The 26894-nt window shown below is 43.9% G+C and overlaps 3 protein-coding genes across 5 annotated transcripts in view; 2 read left to right on the top strand and 1 right to left on the bottom strand.

Moving 5' to 3' along the window:
- Positions 1 to 7174, top strand: part of NPAS2 (neuronal PAS domain protein 2) — a 52513-nt gene extending 45339 nt beyond the window's left edge. Inside the window, exons 16-20 of the mRNA XM_084227237.1 lie at positions 1482 to 1676; positions 2959 to 3131; positions 3636 to 3728; positions 5634 to 5820; positions 6976 to 7174. Coding sequence (XP_084083363.1) covers positions 1482 to 1676; positions 2959 to 3131; positions 3636 to 3728; positions 5634 to 5820; positions 6976 to 7161 — 834 coding nt within the window. The 3' untranslated portion in view covers positions 7162 to 7174. The remainder of the gene's footprint in view (positions 1 to 1481; positions 1677 to 2958; positions 3132 to 3635; positions 3729 to 5633; positions 5821 to 6975) is intronic.
- A 3439-nt stretch (positions 7175 to 10613) lies between these two features.
- On the top strand, positions 10614 to 15605 carry RPL31 (ribosomal protein L31). Its single transcript, XM_084227119.1, has 5 exons — positions 10614 to 10656; positions 11234 to 11350; positions 12861 to 12986; positions 14953 to 15065; positions 15540 to 15605. The coding sequence occupies exons 2-5, from the start codon at positions 11244 to 11246 to the stop codon at positions 15569 to 15571; spliced, it is 378 nt and encodes a 125-aa protein (XP_084083245.1). The 5' UTR covers positions 10614 to 10656; positions 11234 to 11243; the 3' UTR covers positions 15572 to 15605.
- Positions 15606 to 16196: 591 nt separating this feature from the next.
- Positions 16197 to 26894, bottom strand: part of TBC1D8 (TBC1 domain family member 8) — a 48843-nt gene continuing 38145 nt past the window's right edge. For 2 of the 3 annotated variants that reach the window (XM_084226419.1, XM_084226421.1), the window contains exons 12-20: positions 23684 to 23969; positions 23075 to 23204; positions 22696 to 22794; positions 22130 to 22198; positions 20531 to 20771; positions 19235 to 19300; positions 18562 to 18651; positions 18350 to 18450; positions 16197 to 17107 (exon numbers count right to left, since the gene is read on the bottom strand). In XM_084226419.1, coding sequence (XP_084082545.1) covers positions 16649 to 17107; positions 18350 to 18450; positions 18562 to 18651; positions 19235 to 19300; positions 20531 to 20771; positions 22130 to 22198; positions 22696 to 22794; positions 23075 to 23204; positions 23684 to 23969 — 1541 coding nt within the window. In that variant the 3' untranslated portion in view covers positions 16197 to 16648. The remainder of the gene's footprint in view (positions 17108 to 18349; positions 18451 to 18561; positions 18652 to 19234; positions 19301 to 20530; positions 20772 to 22129; positions 22199 to 22695; positions 22795 to 23074; positions 23205 to 23683; positions 23970 to 26894) is intronic. The other variant, XM_084226420.1, reaches the window with a different exon arrangement.

Below are 26894 nucleotides of genomic sequence, written 5' to 3'. Positions count from 1 at the left end.
CAGAGCTAGTTTCAAACCTGCTGCAAGCAGCAGCCCCAGCTCTGTCACTTGACCCATTTATTCCTATCAGACATCTCTGAGATGTGGGTTAGCCTACAGCACCTGAAACAAGCTGTTGCTTTTCCTTAATTGCCCCCCTCTCCCAGCTGATTAATGTAAGCTTTGTCTGTACCTTTTTTCCTGGGTAAAATCTTGGCACGCATAAATTAATTAAAAATTTATCATATTTAAATAAGCTATGTTTTTAAAGCTAGATAAAAAAGTACAACCATGATGGATCAAGCCATACTTTTGCAGAGAAAAGCAATACATTATGCTGGGCCTTTGGAGAAAGGTATGGGCTTTTTCCAGGAAAAATGAGAGGGGACATGATAGTTTAGGGAATTGTTAATGCAGCAATAAGCTGCACAAAGGTGTACTAATTACTGGGCATACCTCAGATGTACTGCTAGGCGTGAGACTGATGGATGAATAATGAAGAGAATAACTGTGATTCTGATTTCATTTAAAACTTAAGTAGCTCCACTTAAATTAATGGAGTTCCGTAGCAGTGGTGTGGAATCAGAATCACATCCAAAAATTACGTCAGCTGTGTGGGATGTGTTTCTCCATACAGCCCTTGGTGGTAGAAAGGCTAGGTCTGAAATACTGCAAAGAGAGCTTGTGGCATTAATGATGCCTGGTTTTAAAAAAGATTACTTTTCCCTCTTTACAGCTGTAGTAAAAGAAATAGCCCCTAGAAGAGCAAAAATTCCTGAGTCCTATAACTTTTAAAGAAGAAAGCTTCATCTTGAAATGCAAAAGTTGGGAGGACATCATTTACAGAAACACTAAGAGAGGAGCTGCTAGCTCTTTTGCACAAGTCAAATGCATGGCACAGTTAGGAAGAACACCAGGTGACAGTTACCTGATGGGAAATCAGATAAATGACAGCGACTGTCTGTTTACACATCCTGTCAATGATAAGGACACGGCCATTCAGCTTGGAGAGCTCTGGCCTGACTGTGGCCTCATTAAAAACATTTTACAACTCAGCTGGGTGTAAAGTGTCGAATTTCCAGAGACAAATTCAAAGATAGTTCTGTGTGAAAGGCAGGTGGATTTTGTTGAAAGGAAAAACAAAAGGACTGAAAAGACATGGAGTTACTCTCTTCTCTTTGGTCAGGATGCCCCAGAACACAGTGAATTACTGGGAACTGCTCTTAAAGAGGGCTGTGCTTGCCCCGTGGAGAGAGGACTTGCACCTTCTAGACACATTTCACAAGTAATGGGTGTACTTGCAGAACAAGAAACCAGGAAACCAGAGACAGTAGAGCTGTTAATGTAGGAATGAGAGGTGATTTCCAACTAACAGTAAATGTGTTATGAATCCAGAAATGTGGTAATTTTATTTTAGAATATACCTTTGGATTTACTTCTGTCACATTCATTACTCAAAACATCTGGGCTGTGTAAATAAATCCTCCCCTCTTCTTTTCCAGATGATCTTACAGCAGCCAACAGTGTCCCTGAGCTTTAGCAATACTCAGCAGCTGGACCCACAACAGCTACAGCAGAGGTCAGGGGCCCTTTCTCAGCAGCAGCTTGTCCCCAGTTCTCAACTTCAAGGGCAAATCACATCTTCACAAACAACGAACCAGCAGTCACTGAGAGAAGCAAGCGTGATATCAAGCCAGGTAATCATTTCTTTGAACAGAGAAGCATTTAGATGGAAAGGAGACATGAGCTGTTCTTAAGGAAGCGAGTAAAATCATGTCAGTCCTGTAACTATGCCTTTGCTTTCCCTTTCTTATTCTTCCGTAAAAGGGCAGCCTATAAAAAGGGTTTCCCTACAAGCATTTACCTTACCTTAAAGCCTTTTTTTAAGATCTCAGCCAGGAGGGTTCTTGAGCAGCTGTTTCAGTTTGAAAACTGAGCAGGGGGGCATGCAGAATGTGTCAGTGACTTACTGGTCTTCAGGTGGTCCTGAACGAAACCTGACTGATCACACTGGAAACTTGAAATAGTGAAACCTCTCAGAATACTTGCTCCCTGAGCCCAGTCGGACACCACCAATGCAACAAAGCCTGTCTGCTGTGGTGGCACACAGAATACATTGAGATTCATTTGAGACCCTCAGGCTGTGAACGTTAACAGGTTCTTGCAGAGCAAAATAAAGTTCAGCCTGAGCAGTAACTGAGATCTGTGAAAGCTATTAGATTTGACATTGTATTTTTTGTTCATACTGCTGGTTTCTCAACGTTTCCAGTGTTTGCTCTTCCACCCACCTGTTGTACCTCCCCTCACAGAAAACGGAGCTCCTCTGCTTCCGGATTGCATTGCTAGCATATTTCCATTATTGTTTTCTGAGCCCCCAGCTGTAGCATTTCACCTCCTTCATATCTGTTATAATGACTCTATTAGAGAGTGTATGTGTATAACGAATGCAGAGCAAGAGGCAGAAACTGATGCCCAGAAACTTCCACCAGAATATAAGGAAGAACTTCTTTGTCACTGTACGAGTGACCACGCACTGGCCAGGTTGCCCCAAGAGGGTGAGGAGTCTCCCTCACCGGAGATTCTCAACAACCGTCTGGACACAATCCTGTGCCATGTGCTCTGGCACGACCCTGCTAGAGGAAGGAGGCCTGACCAGATGTCCCACTCTGGTGATCCCTTCCAACCTGACCTGTTCTGTAATTCTGTGAAATGGGGGGGCGGGGGGCCAACAACAAAAAAATCCACTTTTTTTCCTTTGATCTCTTCCTATCATGGGTCTTGGCGACAACTCCTCACGCTTAACTTTGCTCCTGCCGTAACTGGGGGGTCGTTTGGGTTTGCCGGTCGGCAGGAGCGGGCCCGGGGCAGCCGTGGCCATGACAGTCGTTTCGCGTACGATGACAGCAGCCGGCTGGCGTCACCGCTAGGCACTGGTGCCGCAGCCGGGCTGTCTCCCCGCTCTCTCCCCTTCTCTTGCAGGGCCCGAAGGCGGCGCGGAGCGCGGAGCTGGCGCCGGGCGGCGGCCGCGCCCCGCCCCGCCCCGCGCCCGCGCCGTTCGCCTCAGGCGGCGGTGGCCCCGCGGCGCCCCCTGGCGGCCTGTCCCGCGGCGGCACCCCCGCGCCCGCCGGCTGCAGCCACGACCAGCAGCTCAGGTACGGGCGGGCTCCGCGCTCGGCAGGGCCGGGCTTCCAGCTCCGCCCGGCGGGAACAGCGGGCGGCGCACTCCGGCTTTTGGGGCTGCAGTAATGCACGGGTGGATTAAGATTCCCAAAGTGTAGCTGTCTCACCCCGTAGCGTTATGAAAACTGATACCTTGCTGCTGGCTTCGAAGAGCACAAGGTGAATTTAACCGAAGTTGTAAAATATTATTCAAGCACCCATATACTTAGCAGATAATAATGGTAAAAAATGTGATTGATGAGGTGTATGTCCGGCACACAGATCACCCCAGAGGGCAGGCGCTGCCCCAGCCTCCGCCTCACAGTGCCCAGGGTGCCCAGGATGCGCCTGCCGCAGCCAGCAGCTGGGTCAGACCTCCTCACACTCCTCAGCCTGGGGCCGTGCCTGTGAAAATGCCGATTCTCTTTGCACGCTGTGGGATTTGTATGGTCCTTCTCTTCTAGCAATGTCTTTTTTTTTTTCCCCTCATGTGCCAGATTGTTGCTTAGCCAGCCTATTCAGCCCATGATGCCTGGGTCCTGTAATGCAAGACACCCTTCAGACCTCAGCATGGCGGGATCCCAGGCCAAGTACGTGCCTTGTCGAAGATAAAACATCAAAGTTGCTTTTGAGGGGAATTAGCTTTCTTTTGTAAGATGATGAAGTAGTTTTAAATATTGGGAATGTGTTACTGTGCTGAGCCTGCCTTCCAGCATCAGGATCAGCCTTACCCTGCCTGGTCATATCAGGAAGAGTGACAGAGAGAAGCACTAAGCGCCAGTGGCGCTTTAACAAGCCATGGCTGGAGGAATTTTTGTCCCTCACATGCTGCCTGCTTCAGCACTAGAACTTCTGACCCACCAAAGATAAATGTGAGAAAGTCAGCACTGGCTCAGTTAAATGACTGGTAGAAATAGAAAGCCTCACCTCACTTGTTTTCTCTCCACAAAACTTAGATGAAAGAAGCAGAACATGCTGGTCAAAATATACCCCTTTTTTAAGCTGTTTTTTGTCACTGTACTTAATTGCGAACTGATAAAATAATAAGCAACTGTTTGCACATCATTCCTTTAAAAATAGTTATTTTTAGAAAACAGTACTCTTCTAATTTTATCTCAGGAATGTAGGTATTCAGTACTTCATTTTTTTAAACCTCATTATTGTTGTTTAAGATTATCTTGAGTTAACTTGTCAAATGTAAATATTGTAGCTCTGCTTTTAAGCCTCTGAATAAAAGAGGCCTTATTTGCAAAGATGCATCATGCAGTTCATGTAGACTTGACTCATGGGACCCCTTTATAGGAGCTCACATCCTCATACAAGTACCCAGACTGTAGCATTTCTAACTAAACCCTAATGTTGAACAGCTGTTGAGTGAACACAAGCCACACTATGATCTCATCACCCTTTACAGGATAAACAGAATTAGTCTGGGTTGGCAAAAGTTCCATTGTGGTTTTGCCCACAGCCTTCCACAAAACAACACATATTTAAGTTTTGCTTTGCAAAAGCAGAATGGCAAGAGGAGATGAGTGTTTTGGTTCTGTCACATCCCTCTTTCCAGAGGGTTTCTAGAGGCTTCTTCTGTTCCTAGAGCAGGGCTCATGGTGATGGGAACTGCTGATCATACGTGGCAATATGTGTATGAGCAGCTTAGGAAGTAATCAACCCTAGCCATGTGTCTGCAGGAGATCACCACCCCCAGGCAGTCACAGGGGAGCACAGGCAGCAGGACAGGAGGTGCATTTGCTTCTCTCTTGCTGCAGTTCAGGGCTCAGCATATTAAAACAGGATCGAAGGCCATTTGGTTTAATGAGCCGGGGATGTGAATGCTGTGGCTCAAGACAAGATGTGCATAAACCAGAATTCTTAATGAATCTAAAATGTGATCTGGATTTTGAGGTGAGGTGTTTTCTTCCCTCCAAGCCCAGCTCAACACAGAGTAAGGGAAAGCAGTGCTGCTAGTAGTGCTGTTGTTCATATTAGCAGGTCCCATGCACTGGAATCGTTTATTTGGAATTATTTGGGGGGTTTAGGCTGAAGAAGAGAAGGCGCAGGGAGACCTTGGAGCAGCCTTCCAGTGTCTTTGAAGGGGCTACAAGAGAGAAGGGGAGGGACTTTCTACAAGGGTATATAGGAATAGGACAAAAGTTAGTGAATTTAAACTGAAAGAGGATTAGATATTAGGAAGAAATTCTTTACTGTGAGGGTGGTGAGGCACTGAAACAGGTTGCCCAGAGAAGTGGTGGATGCCCTATCCCTGTAAGTGTTCAAAGCCAGATTGGTGGATGGGGCTCTGAGCAACCTGGTCTAGTGGAAGATGTCCCTGCCCATGGGAGGCAGGTGGGCACTAGACAGTCTTTAAGGTCCCTTCCAACCAACAGCATGCTGTGATTCTATGATTTAGGAAGACTAGGGATTGCCATCCCCCTTCTAAGAGAAGACCTTTGTTTCCAACACTTTGTTCTTTATTGTTTTGCTTCTTTCTTCCATAGGTATTCTCAAACCCAACAAATGTTTCAAAGTTTGGAAGTGCAGACTTCCAGCAGCAGCTCTCCAATCATACTGATGGGACAAGCAGTGTTAAACCAAGGGTTCACCACTACCCCTCCTTCCCAGCCATCCTCTTTGCCACCTATGCAACTCCAGCACCAACAGCATCAGCAACAACGCTACCTGCAGGTAGGACAAAGAGGTTTATGTATAAAGTGTGCACACAGAGTAACAAGGTGAGTGGGCTGTGCAAAGAGGGCCCCAGGTTTCTGCTGGAGCCTGGTCCTGGCAGAAATGTCCATTTAAGAGATTCTCACTTCTGACATGTGACACACTGCTACAGTGGGCGGTACTAGTACAGCAAAGGGAACAGTGGGAACAGTCAGAATATTTAAAAGGAAATTACTAATTCCGTACATTTAAAGCATAATCAGATTATCTTGGATATATTTAAAGTTTATTTCCAGCTGGAGAAAATCAATGCCTTAGGATTTGTTCTGTTCTCTTTATTCAGTATAAAATTTGCTTAGTTTACAAGTCAAAAGATGATTTTTAATTACCAGCATCAACATAAAATAGATCTGGATCAGATATCTGGATCCCTTCAGGAAACTAACACATTTTCTCAACTCCACAAGGCAAAGAAGATAAAGTGGAGCACGTTGCCTGGAAGAACCAGGTGATTTGAAGATGTAAAAATACTTATTTTTTGACCTAGTTCAACACATACTAAAGTAAAGGGGGGAAATGAGGTGTGTTTGTATTAGTTCAACAGGAACTGAACTGAGTCTATGAAACCTGGTCACATATCCACTGGCATCACTGAAAGAGTGATGATTAAACTCTTGTTTTTGAAATGAAATCCTTATCATAGCCTGAGAATTAATGAAAAAAAGTCTGGCAGATACTGTTTCCAATAAAACATCTGCAAAATTCACATCAACTTCAATACTGCAAGGTCACACCGAACTGTAAGCTCAGGAAAAGGAAGGGTTGGAAGAGACAGCCTGAGGCACATAAGAATTCTGTTTCATTTCTCCACCCATCTGTGTCATTTCTGACATGTTCACCCACACGGTTCCCAAACAGGCATTTCAGGATAACCTGCACATCCCAGGCAGTGCATTACTGTGAGAAAACCTTTTCAATGCCTAATTGCAGTGTTCTTTGATGCAATTTATGTCCATTCCTTCTAGCATTAGTTAAGCTAACCTCATGCCAAACAGCTCCAGAAATAAAAGCCAGCAGACCAGTAGTATTTTTAAGCATCCTGGAACCTGAGAACAAAGAGCGTTAATGCATGAAAGTATCAAAACACCACGATAAATTTTATTTTATCTGTAGGTGCAAACACCAAGTTCTTTGCACAATGAACAACCTGATTCTTTGCTCCTGCCATCTTACTCACCACAGCAAGGAAATATGGGGTATCATCAGACACAGCAGCAACAGCAACAGCAACAACAACTAACATCAAGAAGAAGGAATAGTTTATCAGAATCATCAAACTTACCACAGCCACTGCGATAGAGTCCCACCAGCACAATCAATGCACGATTAGCTTTAACCAATGGGCACATGGGGCAGAAGAGAATGACTTTGTACTTACTGTTCTGGCTTTTGCACAAGCATTCCTCTCCAAGCTCTGTGACAGAAGCACGCCCAGAGTGCAGACTGCCGCAGACAGCGCACTCACGGCACGCTGGCTTCCGTTTGCGCTGTGTCGTGAGCACAGGATGGACTGACAGAGCAAAATAAAAGGAGCACTATCCTGTGCAGCCTCCATCCCCGCTGGGAGCATGGGAAGAGGCGTTTAATCCCGGCGTGTCACTCTGGAAGCCATCTGGCAATTCCAAAAGACTGTCAACAGACTCATGAGGTACTTGGCCTTCACTGTTTCAGTTTTTCTTTTGTGTATGAAAAGCACTGCGTCAAAGGTCTATCGAGGAGAGAACAAGAGATTATTTTTATTATGATTATTGTTATTATTTTGCACAACTGCACAGATGAGAAAACTAGGCACTTTCTGTAAAGAGAAGTTTGTTTCTTTATTCTTGTGGCCAAATTAGCACATCCAATGGAGGAAAAAGCCCAGCCATTGGTGAAGATGGTCTACAGCTCATAACCCTTGATTTAGAATCTGAAAAGTATTATGCAGCTTACCCTAACTGTTCTTCGTTACTAAAAATAAACCAACCAAAAAAACAAACCCACAACCCACACTGGACTGTTTCCTACATGAATTGTGATTGCAAAGGAGAACTCAAATTGTAAGCACAATCATGCAATTCTCCAGTAGTACAACACGAATCCTTCTTCAACCTAAACTCACCCACTCCAAGTCTCTGAGAAATATGCACTGTGTTTTGGCCCACTGACTTGGGATGCTGCAGACTATTACATATCTCTTTCATTATAACATTTAGGATTAAATTTTCCTTTGGAGGAAAAAAAAAAGAAAATGCACTTTTCGCTTTTTTTGTATGTTTTCCGTTGATATGTTTCTAAGAAAGATTTTATGTAATTATTAAATAAAAGTAGTGTATTGTACAGCTGTTGTAATAATGACCTATTTCTATATAAAATAAAATTATATGGAATTATGTGGAAATTATTTTGTATATGAAATATCAACTCATTTCACAAGTATAAAGATTGTGCTTGTGCTTTTTTGTGAGTGGGTATTTTGTAATAAACTAATGAATTAGAAATGTTTTTGTGAAGGGAACTACTGTTTCATGCTATATACAATTCAAACTATTATTTTTTTCCATTTATGATGGACAGTTGTCTTTATTTGTAGAATAAAATAAAATAGCCAAAAGGCTTTATTGCAGGACTTGCACACATTTTCCTGTGACTGTTGAACTATGTGATTCATTTTAGACTTTTAATCTTAGCCACAGATTTGAATGGTGTTGGGAGCCCAGTTAGCAAAACCAAGTATTTTCCCTTGTAGTTTTTGTCATGGCACAGACACTGAGAATGAAAGCTCAGGAAGTTTTATTAGCTGCAAGCGAAGACAGCTCATTTTAAGCACCTTTAAAACTTTAAGCACCTTTAAAGACCTCAGGCAGCTTTGTACTTCCAACCAAAGAGTTTTATATTAGCACAAAACAGATGGTTTAAAGAACAGTTTGATTCAGCATAGGCCAGGGCATTGACCCCATGTCCAGCTTCAGTGTATTAAGACACTGCTGTCCTGAGTTTTGGGGCACGTCTCTTCTGGGTGTAGACTCTTCTGTAGACATTCCGGTTTCCATTTTAGCATCCTTGTGCAGGCTCCTTTTTATGTTAAATTCAAATTAACTACAGGATGGAGCAAGCCAAGGTATAGGCTTGCTTTCCCTCTGCAGACAGGGAGAAGCTAAGGCACAGATTGAGATAGGTAACTGAGTGCAGAAATGTCTTCATTCCCCTCAGTAAGACTGAACGGGGATGGCCCTCAGGGCAGCTTGCAGCCACTGGAGCCAGCATGAAGTTCAGAAAAGTGCACCCATGGCCTTCTGTCCCTTGAGTACCAAGGATCACATCAACAGGGCCCACATGTTCTGCCTCCTGTGCCACAGGGGAACAATAGAGATAAGCTAGGAAAATGTGAAAGTAAGCTTTCATAGAAATGAAAAAAAGCTTATTTGCCCTGAGTTCTGAAAAAGCTAAAAATCTCCTAAAGAAAATCCATTGACAAAATTACCCTGATGTTTCAACTGCAAGATTGGGTGGTAGCACTGATGCGTGCATGTGTATTTCAGTCCTTCATCCCTTGTTGAGAGAAGATGAGAGAATCAAGTATTGGGACTCTAAGAAAGTGTTTTTACTGCTAACTTCAGTTACCAGGATGAATTAGCCTGCTCATCCCTTTAAATTCTTGTATTCAGTGAAGCAAGAGTGACCCCACCAGATGAAGATTAGAAAGCTAGATGTGAAAGTTTCACTTAGTGTCTGAAGGAACCTCTCTCCTTCCATTAATGTAGACAAACCTAAGCAAAGGCCAATTGGCTGAGCTAGAGGCTGACTTCATACATCGCAGACACTCCTGGGAAAGGAGGGGACAAACCTGTAAGCCCAAAGTTCATGCAGGAAGAGGTAATGAAGGAATAGGAGCACCTCAGAGGAAATACCTGTGAAAGCAGCAGCTGATGGATCTCAACTACTAAGACGGAAGACACAGGGAGGGAAAATTCCTTTAAGAATTTGTTCTACTCTCAGGGATTACAAACCCACATCTCTCCCAATTGGCAGTGGTATGTCCTAACCAAACTCAGCCTTGGAGCAAACATGTAACTTTCTAAAGCCAGTGGCACTGTAAGCTGTTAACGGGGAGATGCTGTAAATAGCATCGGGTTGCCTTCTGAGCTGGTTTGGAAGGATACAGACAGCTCTCAACAGCAGATTTACATCAAGACTTAGTTTTTCATGCTCCTCCCCATACACACTTCGGGTTTGGGATTATTGTCCTTGTTCTCTGTTGCACACACAAGGCAACGGCACTCCTCCTGACAGAGCTGGGCTGTTCTAGTTCACTGCAGGCAAAACCCAGCTTGTCCCAACATAATCCCTCAGCTCAGGTCGGTTTCCGGGTGGGGTGATTATATCAGGCTACTGCCCCACGCCGGGGTGTCTCGGTTCTGTCTCGGGAACAGGAGCTCCAGATCTGCACGAGGCAAAATGCTTGCTGGAAGCACCACTGCGCCGAGTTCCTCACACAGCACTCCAAGGAAAAGGGAGAGACCCTACAGAGGAAGCGGGCGGGCACCGAACACCTCCTAGAGGTACGGGCACACACCGACACCATCCCAGAGTACAAACCCGGTACGGGCACGCACCGACACCGCCCCAGAGACCGCCCCCGGTCCGGGCACACCCAGACCCTGCCCCAGAGACCGCCCCCGGTCCGGGCACACACCGACGCCGCCCCACCAGCCCCTCCCGCCGCCGGCGCAGTCGCTTCCCAGCCTCATCCCGGAAGCGCTCCTGTTTCCCAGCGTGCCCCGCGCGCTCCTTTCCGGCCGGTGCCCGGGCACGGTGAGTGTGGGCCGGGGCCGGTGCCGCCGAATCCGGCTCCATCCGCCCCGCAGAGCCCGCGCCGCGGCGCCAATGCGGCCCGGCCCGGCACGGGGGGCGGCCCGGCAAGGGGGGCACCGGCTGGGATCTCCCGGCGCGTCCGCGTTCGGCGGGAATGGGGCTTCTCTCCCGCCCTCCCCGGGCCCGGGGAGGCCTGCGGGACTCATGGGACGGGGATGCGGCCCGTGCTGTTGCCCCGGGGAGGAGCCGGTCTGGCCCCGTCGTGTTCAAGCCGGGACGGGCTGAGCTGCGCTCCTGGGTCGCCTTGCAGAGGGAGCGGGCTTGGGGCCGGCCAGGATGTTAATGCGAGGTGGGCGAAGAGTCTCGGATGCGCTTCCTGCTCTCCGCAGGGAGATGGGAGTCAAGCATCTGTACTGCTGGAAAGTTGCTGCGTGAAGCCTGCGACTGGTGCGACCCCGGGGGTTAATGAAGCTTGGGTTTAAGTTTCTTTCTGCATGTGGGAGTTGTGCGGTTTGCAGTGGGCTGGGGACGGGGAAGGTCCGAGATGTGCGTCTGATGTGTGCGCGGTGTCTTTTAGCGTCGCTGAGATGGCTCCCGCGAAGAAAGGCGGCGAGAAGAAAAAGGGGCGCTCTGCCATCAACGAAGTAGTAACTCGGGAATACACAATCAACATTCACAAGCGGATCCATGGCGTGTAAGTTGTTTTTATCGGCGAAATTTGCTTTCTGTGAAGTGGCATTTGGAAGTGGGTTTGGTAGTTTTAAAGAGCAGAGAAGGACTTTCCTTAGAGTGTTGTGTTTGGTCCCTTGTGCCTCTGTTGTGTCGCAGGGCAGAAGCTCTGTACCCCCATTCCTGTGCAGCCCCAGACTTGGCTTGGGGCTTTAGGAATAAGCCTGTTTCTGTGACTGTGAATGTTCTGGGACTTGAGTTAAAAGTTAGATCAGTTTTATTCTGTCATTCTTTCCCAAGCAGATGCTTAAACTTCAGCCCACTGAGAAAGTTCCAGAAATTAAGTACTGCTGTAGTCAAATTACTGGTTTCATGTTTTTCACAAAATTGTGTGAGCTGTAAACGAGGATATGATTTGTGTTAAAGGATATTTGTTGCATGTAGGTGAGTAGCTTTTTAATTGACCAGATACTGAAGCTCATGAAGCTGTAATGGAAAGTGCTTCAGAGGAGGCTGCAGTGCCCTTGCATTCTGTGTCTGTGCCTGCAAGCACATGGAAGATACCACCCAAATCCAAACAACTGGTGCAGTGGCTGACATGGAATAGGAGAGGAATGAGGCAGTGGAGCATTGCAGAACTGTGGCTGGGAATGGGAGGCAGTGGTACTCTGTCAGTAAGATGTTCTAGCCTTGCCTTTTGATTGGCACTTCATTTTGTTTTAATGATGACAATCCTGCTGTCCACCTTTCTTTTTGGGCATGGTATGCTAGAGTTAAATGCTTTTTATTTAGTGCTTGTCTCACTTGTGATCAAGTACCCACTTCCCATTTCTAGCACAAAGTATCAACAGCAGTGTGCACATAATATAACTAAATATGACCCACTGTGGGACCTCAGGTACTACTGGCACAGCCCCTGTCACAGTGTGGGTATAATAAATATGGCAGAACACTCATGGTGCAGCTCTTACTTCTGCTGTGGATGCCCAGTCCTGCAGGACCTGGCCATAATGGGCATGGGACAGGCTGTACTGGGGGAGAAAAACAGTTCTGATGGGGGTGTTGGTGCAGTCCTGATAGTGTGAAAGAAGGCAACCATCAAGTACTGTTCAGCAAAAGCTGATATTAAGAATAACATCAGTTTTGTTCTTCTGTTTATTTCAGTCCTGATACAGTTCTGTCATGGTTATGTTCATGTTACTATTGTTGCACTGCTTTGCCCATAGGGGCTTTATTCAGAGTGTGTGTGACACCTCTGATCTCTTCAGTGTTACTGAGATATTCAAACGTGTTGACATTAAAATGAAGGCTTGACCAGGAGATCTTGTAGTAGCAAAATTTCACTGAAATTATTCTCCCTAAGTGGTTTCTATTAAAGTTAGCATCTGCCTGCCAGGGTGGTCTAGTCAGGCTGGTACAGCTGTTTGATGTTAAGCACGGTGCTTTTGGGGGTTTTTATGTTGGGAGAACACGTGCAACAAGTATCCAGTGCTGACAGCATCCTGAAGCCTAAATGGCTCTTGTGTTTGTCCCAGGGGCTTCAAGAAGCGAGCACCGCGCGCCCTCAAGGAAATCCGTAAATTTGCCATGAAGGAGATGGGTACTCCTGACGTCCGCATCGATACCCGACTCAACAAAGCAGTCTGGGCTAAAGGAATAAGGTGGGTTTTTGTCATTTTCTTTACAGGTTGAGGAAAAAAACAACATGAAGAATTAGGAAAAAATTGTATAATTCTTGCAGTATTTGCGTTTTCTTTGCAAGTGCTTCCTTCTTGTGGTGTACACACCAACCTAATCTGTCACCTCTGTGTTCTGGTCAGCTGTCCTGGCATATTTGTAACAAAGCTTGGTAAATACTGGGATTGAAAGAATTTCCTTCTACTTTTAGTGAGAATAAAGCAAAGGAAGGAAGGAGTGCAGGTTTGGGGGTTGAGGGCAGGGAAGAGAAAGTATTGGGTATTGTAATACTGTACTACCTTGATCCCTGTTGCAGCAGATAGTTTTTATAAACCTGACCTTTTAGTGATAACTGCAATCCCAGGCTGAGTGGGATTTGTGCAGTGTGTCTAAACAGGATAAAGTTTTGAAGTATGCTGAACAAATGCTGCACAAAAGGAAGCGTATTTTCAACAGGGCTGTTCTTTTCTTGAAAGTACAGATAAATAAGTAGTTTGGGGACCAAAAACTACCACTTCTGTTGAATCACTGCTACAAAGGCAGCTGGTATGACATGTGTGAAGTGGTCCAGTAGAACTCCTGTGGGGAGTGGGATCTTTTAAACTGTAATAAAAGGTTAACTGATAGGGATTGATGCTTTGAGAGATGCACATGGGTTTAAACCATGTCTTCTGGCAGTTAGATCCCTAAGTCTGGTCTATGACATTCATAGATTGCTTTGCCTGGCATTGTGTTGCCGACCCTTCCTTGAAAAGCAGAGTGGGAGGATGAGACTGAGTTACTGGGCCTTACAGAAAGGGTTCTCTGTCCTCCCTGTTAAACTGCCCAGTTCTGAGGGAGTGAAGAAGTAGCAGTGGAACCAGGAGACAGCATACATAATCCCAGAGCTTTGTAGTGAGGCTGCTAACCAGGACTTCCTCATATTCACTGGTGTAAGTGCAGTCTGTGGAGCGGGGGGTCACAACATCAGTCTTTCCAGTGTGAATCTGCAGTTCTTACTAGTTAAAATATATAATGTATGCAAAGTAAGGTATCTTCCTCTGGAAGGATCAGCAGAGGCTGGATCACCATGTTGGCTGGTATGGTAGTCAGTGATCTACATAAATCAGTGGAAAATGCTTTTGACTTTGACAGGAAGGGAATAAAGCAAAGCCAGTTCCTGTGTCTAACTGCTATGTCCACCTGATGTATTAAGTATGTTCTTGAAAAGGCTGTTCTTGCAGCAGGGAGGAGGAGCAGGTTCCTTCACATAGTACTCTGAGCAGGAGTTTCCTTAAATCTTGAGTTCAAGGTGGCAGGTTATGTGGAAAAAAAATTCTGTGCCTCCCCTCAGAGCATATTTTGGGCATTACTAGGTGAGGACACTAAGCTGTGATTTGCCTATTACGAACAAAATAATTAAACAGTTCAGTTAATGATTCCATGGCCTTTGTGAGGAAGAAATCATGATCATTTTTGTGCCCATAAGTAAGACCTTGGTTCAGGCTTGATGCTCACTAGAATTTCCATGGCTTCTGGTATAAAGATAGGCAGTACTCTGACTTTTGACAGAGGTCTTCCGCTTTCAGGGTAGATTGTTGGCATTTTTACTCACTATTTTATATTGTAGTAAGAAATGCTTCTTACTAATAGCTGCTTGCTGCTCATGTTCACTTGATGATCATCTTCAAGGTGTATTTCCTCAGTAGTGGACTGATGATGCACTTCTGACTTTATGCTCCTACTGGATTATGAATTCATCTTACTCAAGGCCCAGTTAAATCTTACCTGCTAACTTGAATAAAACCAAGCAAAACAAACAAACAAAACAGAGCTCCTCTAAGGCAAACAATACAGTCTCTTAAGGTACAAGATTTTGCTCTTGGTATGCTGCTGAGAAAGAACTTTCTTATGAATTCATGGGTTTCAAGACATACTTCACTGCAAATTAATCTGCCATCCTCATTTCAGGAATGTTCCTTACCGTATCCGTGTGCGTTTGTCCAGAAAGCGCAACGAGGATGAGGATTCACCCAACAAGCTGTACACTCTGGTTACCTATGTACCAGTCACAACATTCAAAGGTGAGGAAGGTTCATGCATCTCCCATGCCGTCTGTCTCTGAACAAGAAGCAAAGCAGGACAGCTCCTCCTGCAGTGCAAAATTCTGATAAAAAGCATGCTGCTAGAGTCAAACCACAGGCTTTGCCTAGCTTTGCTGTAGAGAACAGAGCTCCCTGATCACATCAAAAAGGAGTGAAATGGTCCTGTAAATTCTGAGAGATTGAAAAACACGGGCCATAGTCACTAGGGTAGTCACTAAGCCCATCCTCTGCTGTCAAAAGGTCAGGCAGGTTAAGACCTCTCTATTGTCATCTGATAAAAATGTAAATGCAACTAAGTTTTTGTTTTAGTGTTTGTAGAAATACTTGTCACTTGTCTATATAGTTTGCTCGTCCAGAAGTAGATCAGCAGACTACCCTTGAAAATATAGGTGTACTTTCTTGGAAAGACTTCTATATATATAACAGGTGGTGATAAAATGTCTTGTTTTGCAGGTCTACAGACAGTCAATGTGGATGAAAATTAAATGGATTTTCATTACAATAAAAATATTAAATATATTCTTTAGTTGTTGTTTTTATTGTCTAGTCTTTTCAAGCTCTCAGCTGTGAAGCATTGAGTTGAACAGGTACCAGCCTTTTAAAATATCTTGCTTTCTTTGAATTTTAACATAATGGTGTAATTATCTTAATTAAAGATACACTAGACTTCTGTTATATGTGAATGGAATAAGGAGGAGATTCAAATGTTCTTTGTGGGTGGCAGAGTTGTGGTGGGTTTGTTTTGTTCTGGGTATTAAAGAGCCTTTACACAGGTATTTTAAGTTAAGTTCAGTTTGTTTAAAAACACAAGAAGAAAAACTCAACCAAAACTGCTAGATCAATATTTCATGTATGTAATCTCATGTGGGTGATGCACCCCACTGGCCTCTTAGGCAGACTCAGTAGGCTTCTCCCAAAGCAACTCTGTGTGCAACACAGAATCAGGGTTTTGATTAGTGAAATTACTGTGATCATGCTACCCCAGGGTATTTGTTTAAAGCAGTAGGGACCAAAGGCCCTTAGCTTCCCTAAACCAGTAAAATACTTTTCAATGCCAGTCTTGTACAAAAAGGGTTTATTGAAAAGTGCATGTTTTCACAGACCAACATCAGAAGCACAGTCCATGTACACTTAACATTTCAGCAAGACATAAAAACTGGAATACAATGAAATATATTAAAATAGTTTCAATTACCAGCATTGAAACAGTTTTCAGTATTAGTGCAAAAAAAGGCAACCGAAACAAACTGTGGACAGTAGATGAAGGAGTGTTTTCCCCTGCTTAAAAAAAGACAACTGGAGCCAGCCTCTGCTCTCCCATGCAGAAGAGGGCTTCAGTTCTTCACACTGTAGACATATGTTTCCTTTTACATTCAAAACAAGAACATAATAAGTCAATGGCACAAAACAAACCTACACACCCTTTTAGCTTTTAAAGCTCTTTAACTGAAAACCACAGACCAACAAATGGGATACCAGAAGGCCACTGCCAACAGAAAGCCTTTTACACAGTAAGTCCTTTGGCATAATTTCAGTGCATTTCATTTTTGATGTATTTGCTGCTACTGCATGCTTGGTTTTGCATGTTCACTCCGTGACTGGCAGCTCATTCCATTTGTTCTGAGACTGTATTGACTTAGCTTTGCATTCTCAAGCTTTGGTTTCAGTTCTAAGGGTTTTTCAAAGAAGTTAACTAATGATTGTTCAGTCAAGAGGGAGGCTAAAATATGTTCAAAAGAGACAGTCCAGTCCCCTTCAGTCACAGGTGAAGGTTGAGAGTCTTTGTGAGGGGGCTTCACAGTGTCAGTGAAAACAGCATCCTGGTCTGAAGCAGAGGCCTCGGGCTGTAAGTCCTCGGTGAACTCATCTGACCCACTCCCCAAGCTGATGCTCCTCTGTCCTACTTCTCCAATCTGAAGTAACAGTGTGGTCACAGTGGCAATGGCTTGATACAAATCGTTCTCCTCTGGATCTTCATGAAACATGCTATACAGCGTTTTGCAGAACTGAATGAACTCCTTCTGTAAAGGATGAAAAGCCAGCATCAAAGTCCTGAACTAAGGACCACTGCTAAGGATCACTGCAGGAGTCAGGCAGGGCACAGTAGTGCAAAAGCAGGTGGAATGCTGTGTACATTTTTATGTTCTTTTATAACTTAGGCCTGCTTTTAAAAAACTGTTAGAGAAAGGATTTCAACCCCCAGTGGTGCTAGGAAAACCTGTGCTGAAATCAAAAAGGGAAGAGAGTAGTGAAGTATTCTGATGTCCTGATGAAGGAAATCAGGACCTGCCAGATGATCTATGGGCAAGTGAGAGACAAGGCAAGGGAAAATCCCTTCCTGGTGGCTGCTACACTGAGTGGGTTACAACCAAAGTAGCCATCCACAAGCCTGCAGGCAAGTTTCCCTTTTGTTTCTCTCCCCTCTTTCCCAGCTCTTCTAAAACAATTCAGAGATCTTCCCTGCCCAGCTCCTTTTGTCTCTCCCTTGCTCACCCATTTCAGGTGGTTATAAGGCTACAGAGGATGTCTCCCCATATCCTGTTAGGAGAGTTGTGAGCCCTCAATGAAATGATGCCTTGATGAGATCATGAGCCCCTGCAGAGCTGACAGGCGAGGTACATGCCACCCATTTAAAACTTCATTTAGCAACACAAGCACAGAAGGGATTCTGGGGGCAGTCCCATCTTTCTTTGCATATCTGTACATTTGTTTTATTAGCATGGGGCCTTTTCCCTCCAGTAGCTTTCCTTATGCCAACAACACAAACAGCTACTGGAATTAGGAAACAGATGGTAAGACTGTGCAGCCTTCAGCTGTCCTCCTGCAGTTCTAGTCAGTGTTTGGCTAAGACAGGGCAAGTTCCAGGTGTGGTGGACTAAGAAGTTACTGCTTTAGTGCAGAGCAGGTATGGAAAATCAGAACAAAAATCTGCATTCTAGGGAATTCTTTGGCTTAGGAGGAGGCCTTTTTCCAGCCAGCATGAGCCTGTTTGCTTGCATGTTCTGCTGCAGGTGAGGGTGAGGCTGAAATTCTATTCACCATCCAGTCTGAGCAGAGGGAACTGCTAGGAAGGTAGTTTTTTGAAAGTGAAAGTTTTTAAGCACCTGCTCCCTGAATCAGAGCCCAATCCTCAATGTTTAAAGGACTGAACCCAAGTTCAGGCTGAAGTTATACTTCATGAGAGAGAGCCAAACTGTTGAATTCAATAATTTCATTTTGAGTACACTTTTTAAAAAAAGGAGTACAGCCTCTAAGGTACATACCTGGCTCATTTTTGGCAATTCCTTTTCAGTTTTAGTATCCTTTTCTTTGGCTAGATCCTTCAGCATCTGCTTCAATTGCTTTTGGTAATCTACTGCATCACCTTTTTTGGAGCAGACATAAAAACTAGAATTAATTTTCAAGTCACTGGAGTAAAACAAGTGGAAAGCTGGTTATCTCATGCACTCACATGAGACAGCCATTCTGGACATACCATTTGATTTTCCAATGACCAGTGGTCTTGATGTTGACAGCAAAGGATTCTTTAACGGTGACTGGCTGTCTCGCTCATTTTCTGTGAGAGCTGTCCAAGAAATGTGACAAATTTAATCCTTTGAATTAGACATGATGGTTATTTATTTTTCTAAAATTTGCATACTTGATGGAAGTGAAGTAATTGTGCAAAGACGTTTTGCAAATGATTTCAAGGAACGTCATTAAATCATATTGTAAAATGTTCCTGTAAGACTGGTGCTGCACTTGGAAGCTTGCCAAAAACTGCACATTTAATTAAAAACTTTGCACAGAGAAACTACCACAGAATTTTGTCACCTAATCAAAACTGGATCAAGATATACAAGGAGATCTCTACTGTACATGGACTACAAGCCACTCAAAAATGTTATTTCAGTTCGTATTTTGTCTGGAAGTAACCATATAATTGGCTGCAAAAGATCTCTGAATGCAAGATATGTGTGAGCTTTGACATTGTAATGTGCACATTTCATCCAAAAAGGTTCCATTTGTAATTAATAGAGTAATTTGCACATCCTGTATGCTCCAAGCTGGAAGGAAGTAAGATGGGGTTCTTCATTAAGCAGCTTTTCCCCAAAAGCAAGATATTTTTTTGGGAAACTGAGTTATTAATTTTCTTTCAGATTTCTTACCTGGTGGGATATGCAGCTTATAAAGTAACTTTATCTTTTCATTCATTTCTCCATTATACATAACATCTGCAAAGAAAATAAAGAACAAGAAGGAAGTGAACCAGAGCATTTACTTCCACAGTTTAAAATAAATCAGGCATGTCTCTGTGCACAAAGGATAATTGTTTACATGGACAATAAACATAAGGCCAGTGTATAACTTCAGGTTGTGCCTGTCAATGAGGAACAGCAGGTGACAGCCATCTGTTTTGGTCTTTGCTCTTGTGAAACAGACTGGGAGCACCTCACCCTATGGAGCTTCAGCACCATTTAAAAATATCAAGGAGGATGGCAGGGAATCTAGTAAAGGCTGTTTGCTGCCATAGATTTACAGAAATGTGAGCGGGGGGGAGACAGATAATGTTGGGGACATCATACATATTCGTATGTATGATATTCTTACATATTCTTAGTATTTCTCCCCTTCAGCCCTCACTGCTGTTTTATAGAGTAAGCCCAAAGGAGGTAACTATTTCACATGTAAAATAATTCACCGTTTCAATGACCAGTAAAAATTAGATTCTAAACTTTCAAATGCACTCAAATACTGTGGAGAACTTTAAATTAAAAGTTGTATCCCTCTAAGAATCAAATAAAAAGAGAATACAGGGTGCCTTAGTGTTCACATAAAAAATCTAAAAATCCTAAGTGCAAAGAATACAAAATCACTGATTTTTACTGAAGCTTTGAATTTCATTTTTTTCCACTTGAGGTCAGACATCAGTTGAGATCTGCTACTTCCTCTTCAGCCAGATTTTGGACAGGCAGTTTCACCTATTAGGACAGCTGGTGGCCTCAAGACCAACCCTAGCACAGCTCTCAGTCACTGCTGACCAGATTTTTTTTGTTCTGCTTACTGCCAACGTGCAAGGCAGGCAGCAGTCAGCTGTGTAAGGTTAAGTCTTCAAGAAGCAGTTTCAAAGAGGTACATTGAGATTTCAGAGGTATACTCAGAGCAACAACTCGGTAGAGAGGATTTCCTAGCATTCTGTGCAGACCCAAGTGTAATTCTTCACTCATGCAAGATTTTCAACAAAATTACTATTGTCTGAGAAATCAAATATTCTAATACAACATTCAATCGTGTCCTCAGGCTGTCTTTTAAATCAAATTGACTTCAGTTGATTGAAACACAAAAAATGAGTAAAGGTCACTGATATGGGTAATTACAAGCCCTAGAAACCATCCTCTCTGCCAGTGACGTGGTGTTTTACCACCCCCAGCTCCGCCCCCGTGCCAGCCCGCAGCAGCCGATACCCAGGCAGCTGGCGAGCCCCTTGAACTCGATGAGGCGGTCCATGTTCTCGTCCAGCAGGCGGAAGGTCCTGTGGGCCAGGAGGTCGGTGTGCTCCCCGCAGGTCCAGGGCGAGAGCAGGCGGTAGAGGCCGGCGAACTGCTGGGCGTCGATGCGGTACTGCTCGGCGTACGGCCGGCTGGGGTCGTGGCGCTCCGGCGCCGCGCTCCCGCTTTCCCAGTAGCACCTGATCAAGTGTTCCCTCTAGGAGAAATCGGACACACGAGAGCGGTTGTTGAGGGGTGCGGCAGCAGAGAGCACGACCAGCAGAAAAAGGCATTCACACCAAGCTACGCTGTAATGCGCTCAAAATTCACTCTGTGCAAGGTGGCATAGTGATTGCCAAGACCAGTCCTGTGTGATACCAAGACCATCCCTGTGTGAAAAAGCAAATCTTTCATCAGAACAGCCAGCCAATCCCACAATTTCCAGTGGATAATTAATAAATATGAAGGAAGACTGGGCAGATTCTTGAAAAAATTCACTGTGGGCTACTGAAACTGTTTAATCATATCTGACCCAGGATGTTCCTTAGCAGCCAAAGGTACAGAGGGTCACCTCTGTAAAAAATATGGAGTAAGTGTAGGCTTGACCTGCTCATTTAGTCTCTCTCAGACCTCTCCATTTGGATACTGTAGCATTAGTCTTCTGTTAGGGACAGGCAAAACAAAGAGTCTCAACGAAGCAAGATGTCCCTGGGAGAGCAAGGGGAATAATAAAAAAGGAACTGTATCGGAAAATGAAATTAGGGGAATGCGCGCTAGTCAAAGATCAAAGCCAGCAGTGAGGAGCAGGAGGGAAGCCCTGAAGAACAAGCCCCAGCAGCATCATCTTACAACCACTAATGGAGGCAGGATACAGCTGCTCTTGGTGACAAAGCTGTGTAACACTAACAGCATACCACAGTCATATTCTCAGTATTTATGGCTATGAACAGTACGCAGAAGAAATGGTCCATTAAGGGAAATAATTACAGCTTGGACCTCTAAATCAAATGTAGTTGTATAAGCACAGATGTCTCTGTCACCAACTTTATTGTGTGTTTTATCAAACATCAGCTTGACAGAAAGGAACTGAAACTGCTTTTAGTCAAAAAAAAAAAAAACAAACGAAAAACAAACCTGTGAGAAAATTTGGAACAAATGGCAAGGACACAAGGTTGTGGGGGTTTCGGGTTTTTTTCCCCACGGAGAAGAGAGTCTGCCTTTTAAGAGCATTTAGAGAACAGGATTTAAAAGCATTGCCAAATTCCCAATGAGCATAGCTACATAATATTTAATTCATTCTGCATGTGAAAGTTAACAGAAGCTAGCTTGTCAGGGACCATTTCCAAGCAGAAAGTTAGAAAGAATTTTGGGAGCAGTTCTCTGAACAATCAGTACATTACTGTTCCTCTTTAACAACTGCATAACCACAGAAAGGACAAAATGGCAAGATCCCACCCAGGGAGCATGGTCCAGGCAGAGGACTGGAGGTCAGTGCTGCACTGCCAAGCAACAGCTGGAAGTTATGCCCAAAGAAGCCTCAATGAGGTGCATCCCCTGCTTTTCAGGGAGACCAACCTTGAACAAGTCATACAATTCCTCTAAATCTTCAGGAAGAATTGAAACATCTGGGATGACAACTCGGAGCTTAAAAAAAAAGAAAATCATGTTAGTGACATCACTGACACAGGCAGACTCACGAGCTGTCCTTAGGTGGAACTGCTGAAAACCACTATTAAAAAAATCTTTGCACTGTTTCCCCCTTCTTTAGGTTCACCAGTTGGAGAGATCCATGAAAAGAGAAATCCCTCAAGAGCTATTAGAAACAAAGACAGGAAGTCCCTAAGCTACAGGTCACAGAGGCCTGGAAGACATCGCATGGTGCTGTCTCTCCTCTTCCCCAGCATCTGCCAAGGGCTGGCCACAGTCACAGATAAGGTGCTGGGCTGGACAGTCCTGCAGTTGTTCAGAACTTTAAAGCCACCCTAAACTACAATAATGCACATGGCTGCCAGAGAAAAACCATCAGCATCTGCAGAGTCAGCAATGATTTTCAAGAGCTGGTGGCCCCTTTTTAAAAACTAAACCCAGGTGTCTCCAGAGGCAATGCTGAGCTACCTCAATCAAAGCAATACCCTGCTCACCACGTTCTGCTTGGTTGTATCTTCGTGGCTCTGCAGGACACGGATCCGGTGTTTGTAGCGCATGTGCTCTATCTGCTCCACAGAGTGGTCTCCAAATTTCTGTAACAGAGGAACAGAAGTTTATTATTTGTGTTGTATTTTATGATACCTGTATTAATTGGAAATACACTTTTAAAGTGCAGTGAGACCTGGAAGAAAAAGCATATACAGTCTCTAATTCATCTAGGTACTCAGACTACACCTAGTCTTGTGCATGAGAGCGCTCCAGTCATGGAATCTGTAAAGAAGTGTATTAACTTTCAAAGCATCCAGAGTAAATCAAACCTTCTTCTTTAAAATTCTAACTTAACTGACTACTAGATACAAAGAATTATTTTACCTCATAGGAGTCATGAATCAGGTTTGCTATTTCAGTCACTGGACAGGGTTCCTGGTCGTCACTGAAGAAGGCATGGTGATTACCAATAGGTGGTAGAGGGCTTTCCTCGTTTTTGACATGCTCTAAAAACCTGAAGAGAGGAAATGTATAAGAACACAGATCACATTGCACTGTGCTCTTCTCAATTCAAATACACAAATAAGTCTTATGGCTCAGATTTAGAAATAAACTGAGTTTTGGGCAAGCTAGACTTTTCAAAAATGCCCTTGTGATTACTCATCTGAGGAACAGTAAGCCAGCCAAATGATTAAATGCTGCCCAAGGAAGAAAACTTCTGTCTCCTTGAAGTCTGGAGCAGGAAGCCCGTCAGTCCAGGGAAGGCACGGAGAGCAGCAGTAAATATTGCACGCTGACGCAGGCGATGCATGTCTCGGCAGTGCCAGGAAATTTCACAGGACATCTCGTCCGACATTCAAAGGCATTGTTTAAGGCAGACACTGCGACAGCAGCAGCAGCAGGGTGACACAGAAGGGCCCTGGTGCCTACTGAGCAATGCCTTTGTTTTAGGGCAGAAGAGCCAGAGATGAAAGGACTCCTGTGTGGCCATACCTGCTCAGGATCATCAGGGCCTGCCCATCATCCTTGCTGTTACACAGATCCACAGCGTTGGCTTCCAGTATGGCCAAGCCCAGCTGGAAAATGGCTTTGATGCCATCATAGAAGAAGCAGTCCACAACATTCACAGCACTTTCCAGGGGCATGATGCTGAGGAAAAGGGTAAGGAACCAGGACAGAGAGATGGAAGCTAGGGCTGTCAGATCCTTCATATGCTCAGCCAGCTCTGGAAGTTGCTCTTTTATAAGCTCTTCAAACACTGACTGGTCTACCTGAGCACCTACAAGTTATAAAGGAACAGCATTAGTCAGGACTGACACAGGAAAAAAAAAAATTTTTAAGTTAATCACTACTGTCAACTGTTAACTGCAAGACTTTCTTAAAATTTAAACAGGCAAGATACACACACATATCTACAATGAAAAATGCCATTATCCTCCTGCTGTGATGTCAGCCCAACCCTTGTGTCCATAAACCTTACTGTACAACTTTCTGCAAAAAGTGTGTTAATTCTCCTAAGTGCCTTTAGGGTGCAATGAAATGGCAATAGCAGCAGCTGTTGGTCTTGGCTACAAAAGCACATAATAATTAAGTGCTAGCAAAAGTAATCTTAAAGCATTTTATTGCTCCACTTGGGATGTATGCAGGAAAATAAGACAGTACACATTCCTCTCTGATGTATGTACTCCAGCAAGTGGGCAGCAAAGGTACTGCTCTAACTGAGGAAATGTAGGATGGAAGTCCAGATATGCCTACATACACCAAGAAGGAAGAATAACATTTACATGAAAGTACATGCACAGATACAAATATATACTTACAAGCATATGTATCTACACATAAAGAACAAAAGATTTCTGCAATGCCCAGATAAAAGATTTCCTAACTGTCCCAACCAGTCTTTCCAAAGGAGATCTGGGCTCTGGTTTAGCTACTAGTTCAGTTCTGCTTTGTCAGCAGCTGTTACAGAATCAATGTAGTTTCTTCTCAATGAAGTGGACTGTGTCTACAAACCAAATTTGCCACACCACGGCTTTGACCTAAGACACTGCAAGTTAAAAATATTCCTGAATACAAAATGCAGTTAACTTTTCAATTATTTTGTCTTTCTTTTCAAGTTATTTCATTTCTTTCTTATAGTCCATATTCTGCCAGTATTAGGACACAATTTTAATTGATGAAACACATATATCCCTAGCACTCAAAACTTCTGTTGTTCAAAAGCAGAATATAACCTGGACAATTTGTGGCAGAGAGCCAGCATCTTTTGGCTTTGCATCCAAATCATAGGGAAAAAATAGCTATGACATTTCTCTGTCTTAGAACCTTTCAAATCAGGCCAAAAGAGCTTCTGCTGGTGACTGAACAAGCATTACAGCACCACAAATCAAAAATAAAAGCCCATGGACATCCAAAAAGCTTTTGAGAAACACATCAAGCATGATGCTTTGAAGAAAAAGCTTTCCATAAGATTGAAGAAAAGGAGAAAAACAGACTGGAGTTACTCAACAGAGGGCAATTTTTGTTTGGTTTTTTTAAATAAGCTTAATGCAAACAATTTAATAGACATAGTCAACACAGATGCAAAAAACAGAGCTGGATTTAGAGGTATTTGAAGGAAGCCAGAGACAGATAGGCAAGACATATATAAATAGATCATACCAGACTTAGAGACAGCATGAGCAAAGCCAGAGCTTTAAGAGGAACATGCAACACTGCCCAGATCTTTCACAGATCTCCTTATAATAAGTGCTGCCACTGTAGATGGAAGTCAAGCAGATGTATTTAAAATGAACTTTTCTGTCTATTTGTTCATTAGTCTCCCAGAAAACATGAAATCTGACTAAATGAATCTGTATTACAGCATGAGACCATAATGAGGTAGGAAAATACCAGGGCATGCATTTGAAGAATGACCACCTTAAATGCAAGATAAATGACATCTTCAGGACTGAAAAGGAAAATCAGAGAAATGAAATAAGGTTTTCAGTGTTTCAAGAATTACAGTGACAAGTTGATGACAGTCTAACAGGTAAAGTGGGGCAAGATGCCCTGCTGGTTTATGCCAGGATGAAAAAGTCATGGTAATTGAGAATAGGATATGCCTGACCCTTGCTACCATTCTTGACCCATATACAACTTGTTTCCTATAATTTCCTCTATGCATTGCAGAGTGGAGAAGGACAGAGGGAATTCCTGAAGGAGGAGCCCTGCTTGCAGGCTTTCCCCATTTGCAAGCAGTGAAATAATGAAAAAGCTTGTGAAAGGGGTCAGAGCTGGCAATGCTAAAGGAGGGAGATGAAAGTAAGAAGGTTGAGTAGGACTGAATTGCCTAAGTTTTGAAAGCAAAAATTCTAACTAACTAAATAAACCCACATATAAATAAATAGAAGATTTTGAAAGTCATAAAGAAAAGGTCTGAGACAAAAGGAAGCTAAGAAGGCCTGCTATAACCAAGGTCATTAATTTGGTAGCTGTTTGGCCTGCAGAGATTACTGGCTGACACTGCAGAGGAAAAGCACAGTGACGGGTAGCAAGGTCAGAGATCACCAAAGTTATTGAGAGATCAAAATTTGGACAAACAGTATTGGCAGGGTGCACAAAGAGGAAAAGTTTGGTCTTGGAAGTGTTATGCAGGAAGAAACAATACAAAGTTTAGACAAGAGCTGGTTGCAAATCAAAAAAGAAGGTTGACTGAAATGCAGAGCCAAGAACACTAACTCAAGCAACAGGAACCAGAGGAGGGGCAGGGTGGAGAAGATCAGTAGCACCGATTTGGGCACATTAAGTTCTAGGGTAAAGCAGAGCTGCAGAAATTGTGCTCAATGAAGCAACTATGCTGCAAAATTGCACCAGTGCCACTCAGCCAGGGAGAGCAGGGCAACTTCCAAACTGAATTCCTGGCCCTTCACACTGTGGTGGGCTATGACAGTAGAGACACAGCACTCCTTCCTTGGGATAAAGAGGGCCAGAAAAACAGAGAGACGGGACAACCAAAACTTTCAGCACTTAAACCATGTAGGCTGTAGCCATGGCAAGTGACAGGCAAGATGCAAAGCGCAAATCAAGAACAACTCAAGGCAGGGATATAGCTGGCCAGGTGAGACAACTCAGGTGAGTAGCAGAGAATACTACTTAAGGGCAATAACCCAGCAAGCATCAGAAAGTTATGAGTAATCCAAAGCACGCTGTTGATATCTATAAA

This window comes from Fringilla coelebs, assembly GCF_963513975.1.
Source record: "Fringilla coelebs genome assembly, chromosome: 2".
Taxonomy (NCBI): domain Eukaryota; kingdom Metazoa; phylum Chordata; class Aves; order Passeriformes; family Fringillidae; genus Fringilla; species Fringilla coelebs.
Note: the sequence above shows the minus strand (reverse complement) of the source record. Positions and strands in the feature narration are given on the sequence as shown.

What these genes read in the sequence shown, in the direction of transcription:
- RPL31 (XM_084227119.1), top strand. Translation starts at nt 11,244, where the DNA reads ATGGCTCCCGCGAAGAAAGGCGGCGAGAAGAAAAAGGGGCGCTCTGCC. An exon ending in GTCTGGGCTAAAGGAATAAG is followed by an intron (nt 12,987 to 14,952) that starts GTGGGTTTTTGT and finishes TCCTCATTTCAG; the next exon opens with GAATGTTCCTTACCGTATCC. An exon ending in ACCAGTCACAACATTCAAAG is followed by an intron (nt 15,066 to 15,539) that starts GTGAGGAAGGTT and finishes CTTGTTTTGCAG; the next exon opens with GTCTACAGACAGTCAATGTG.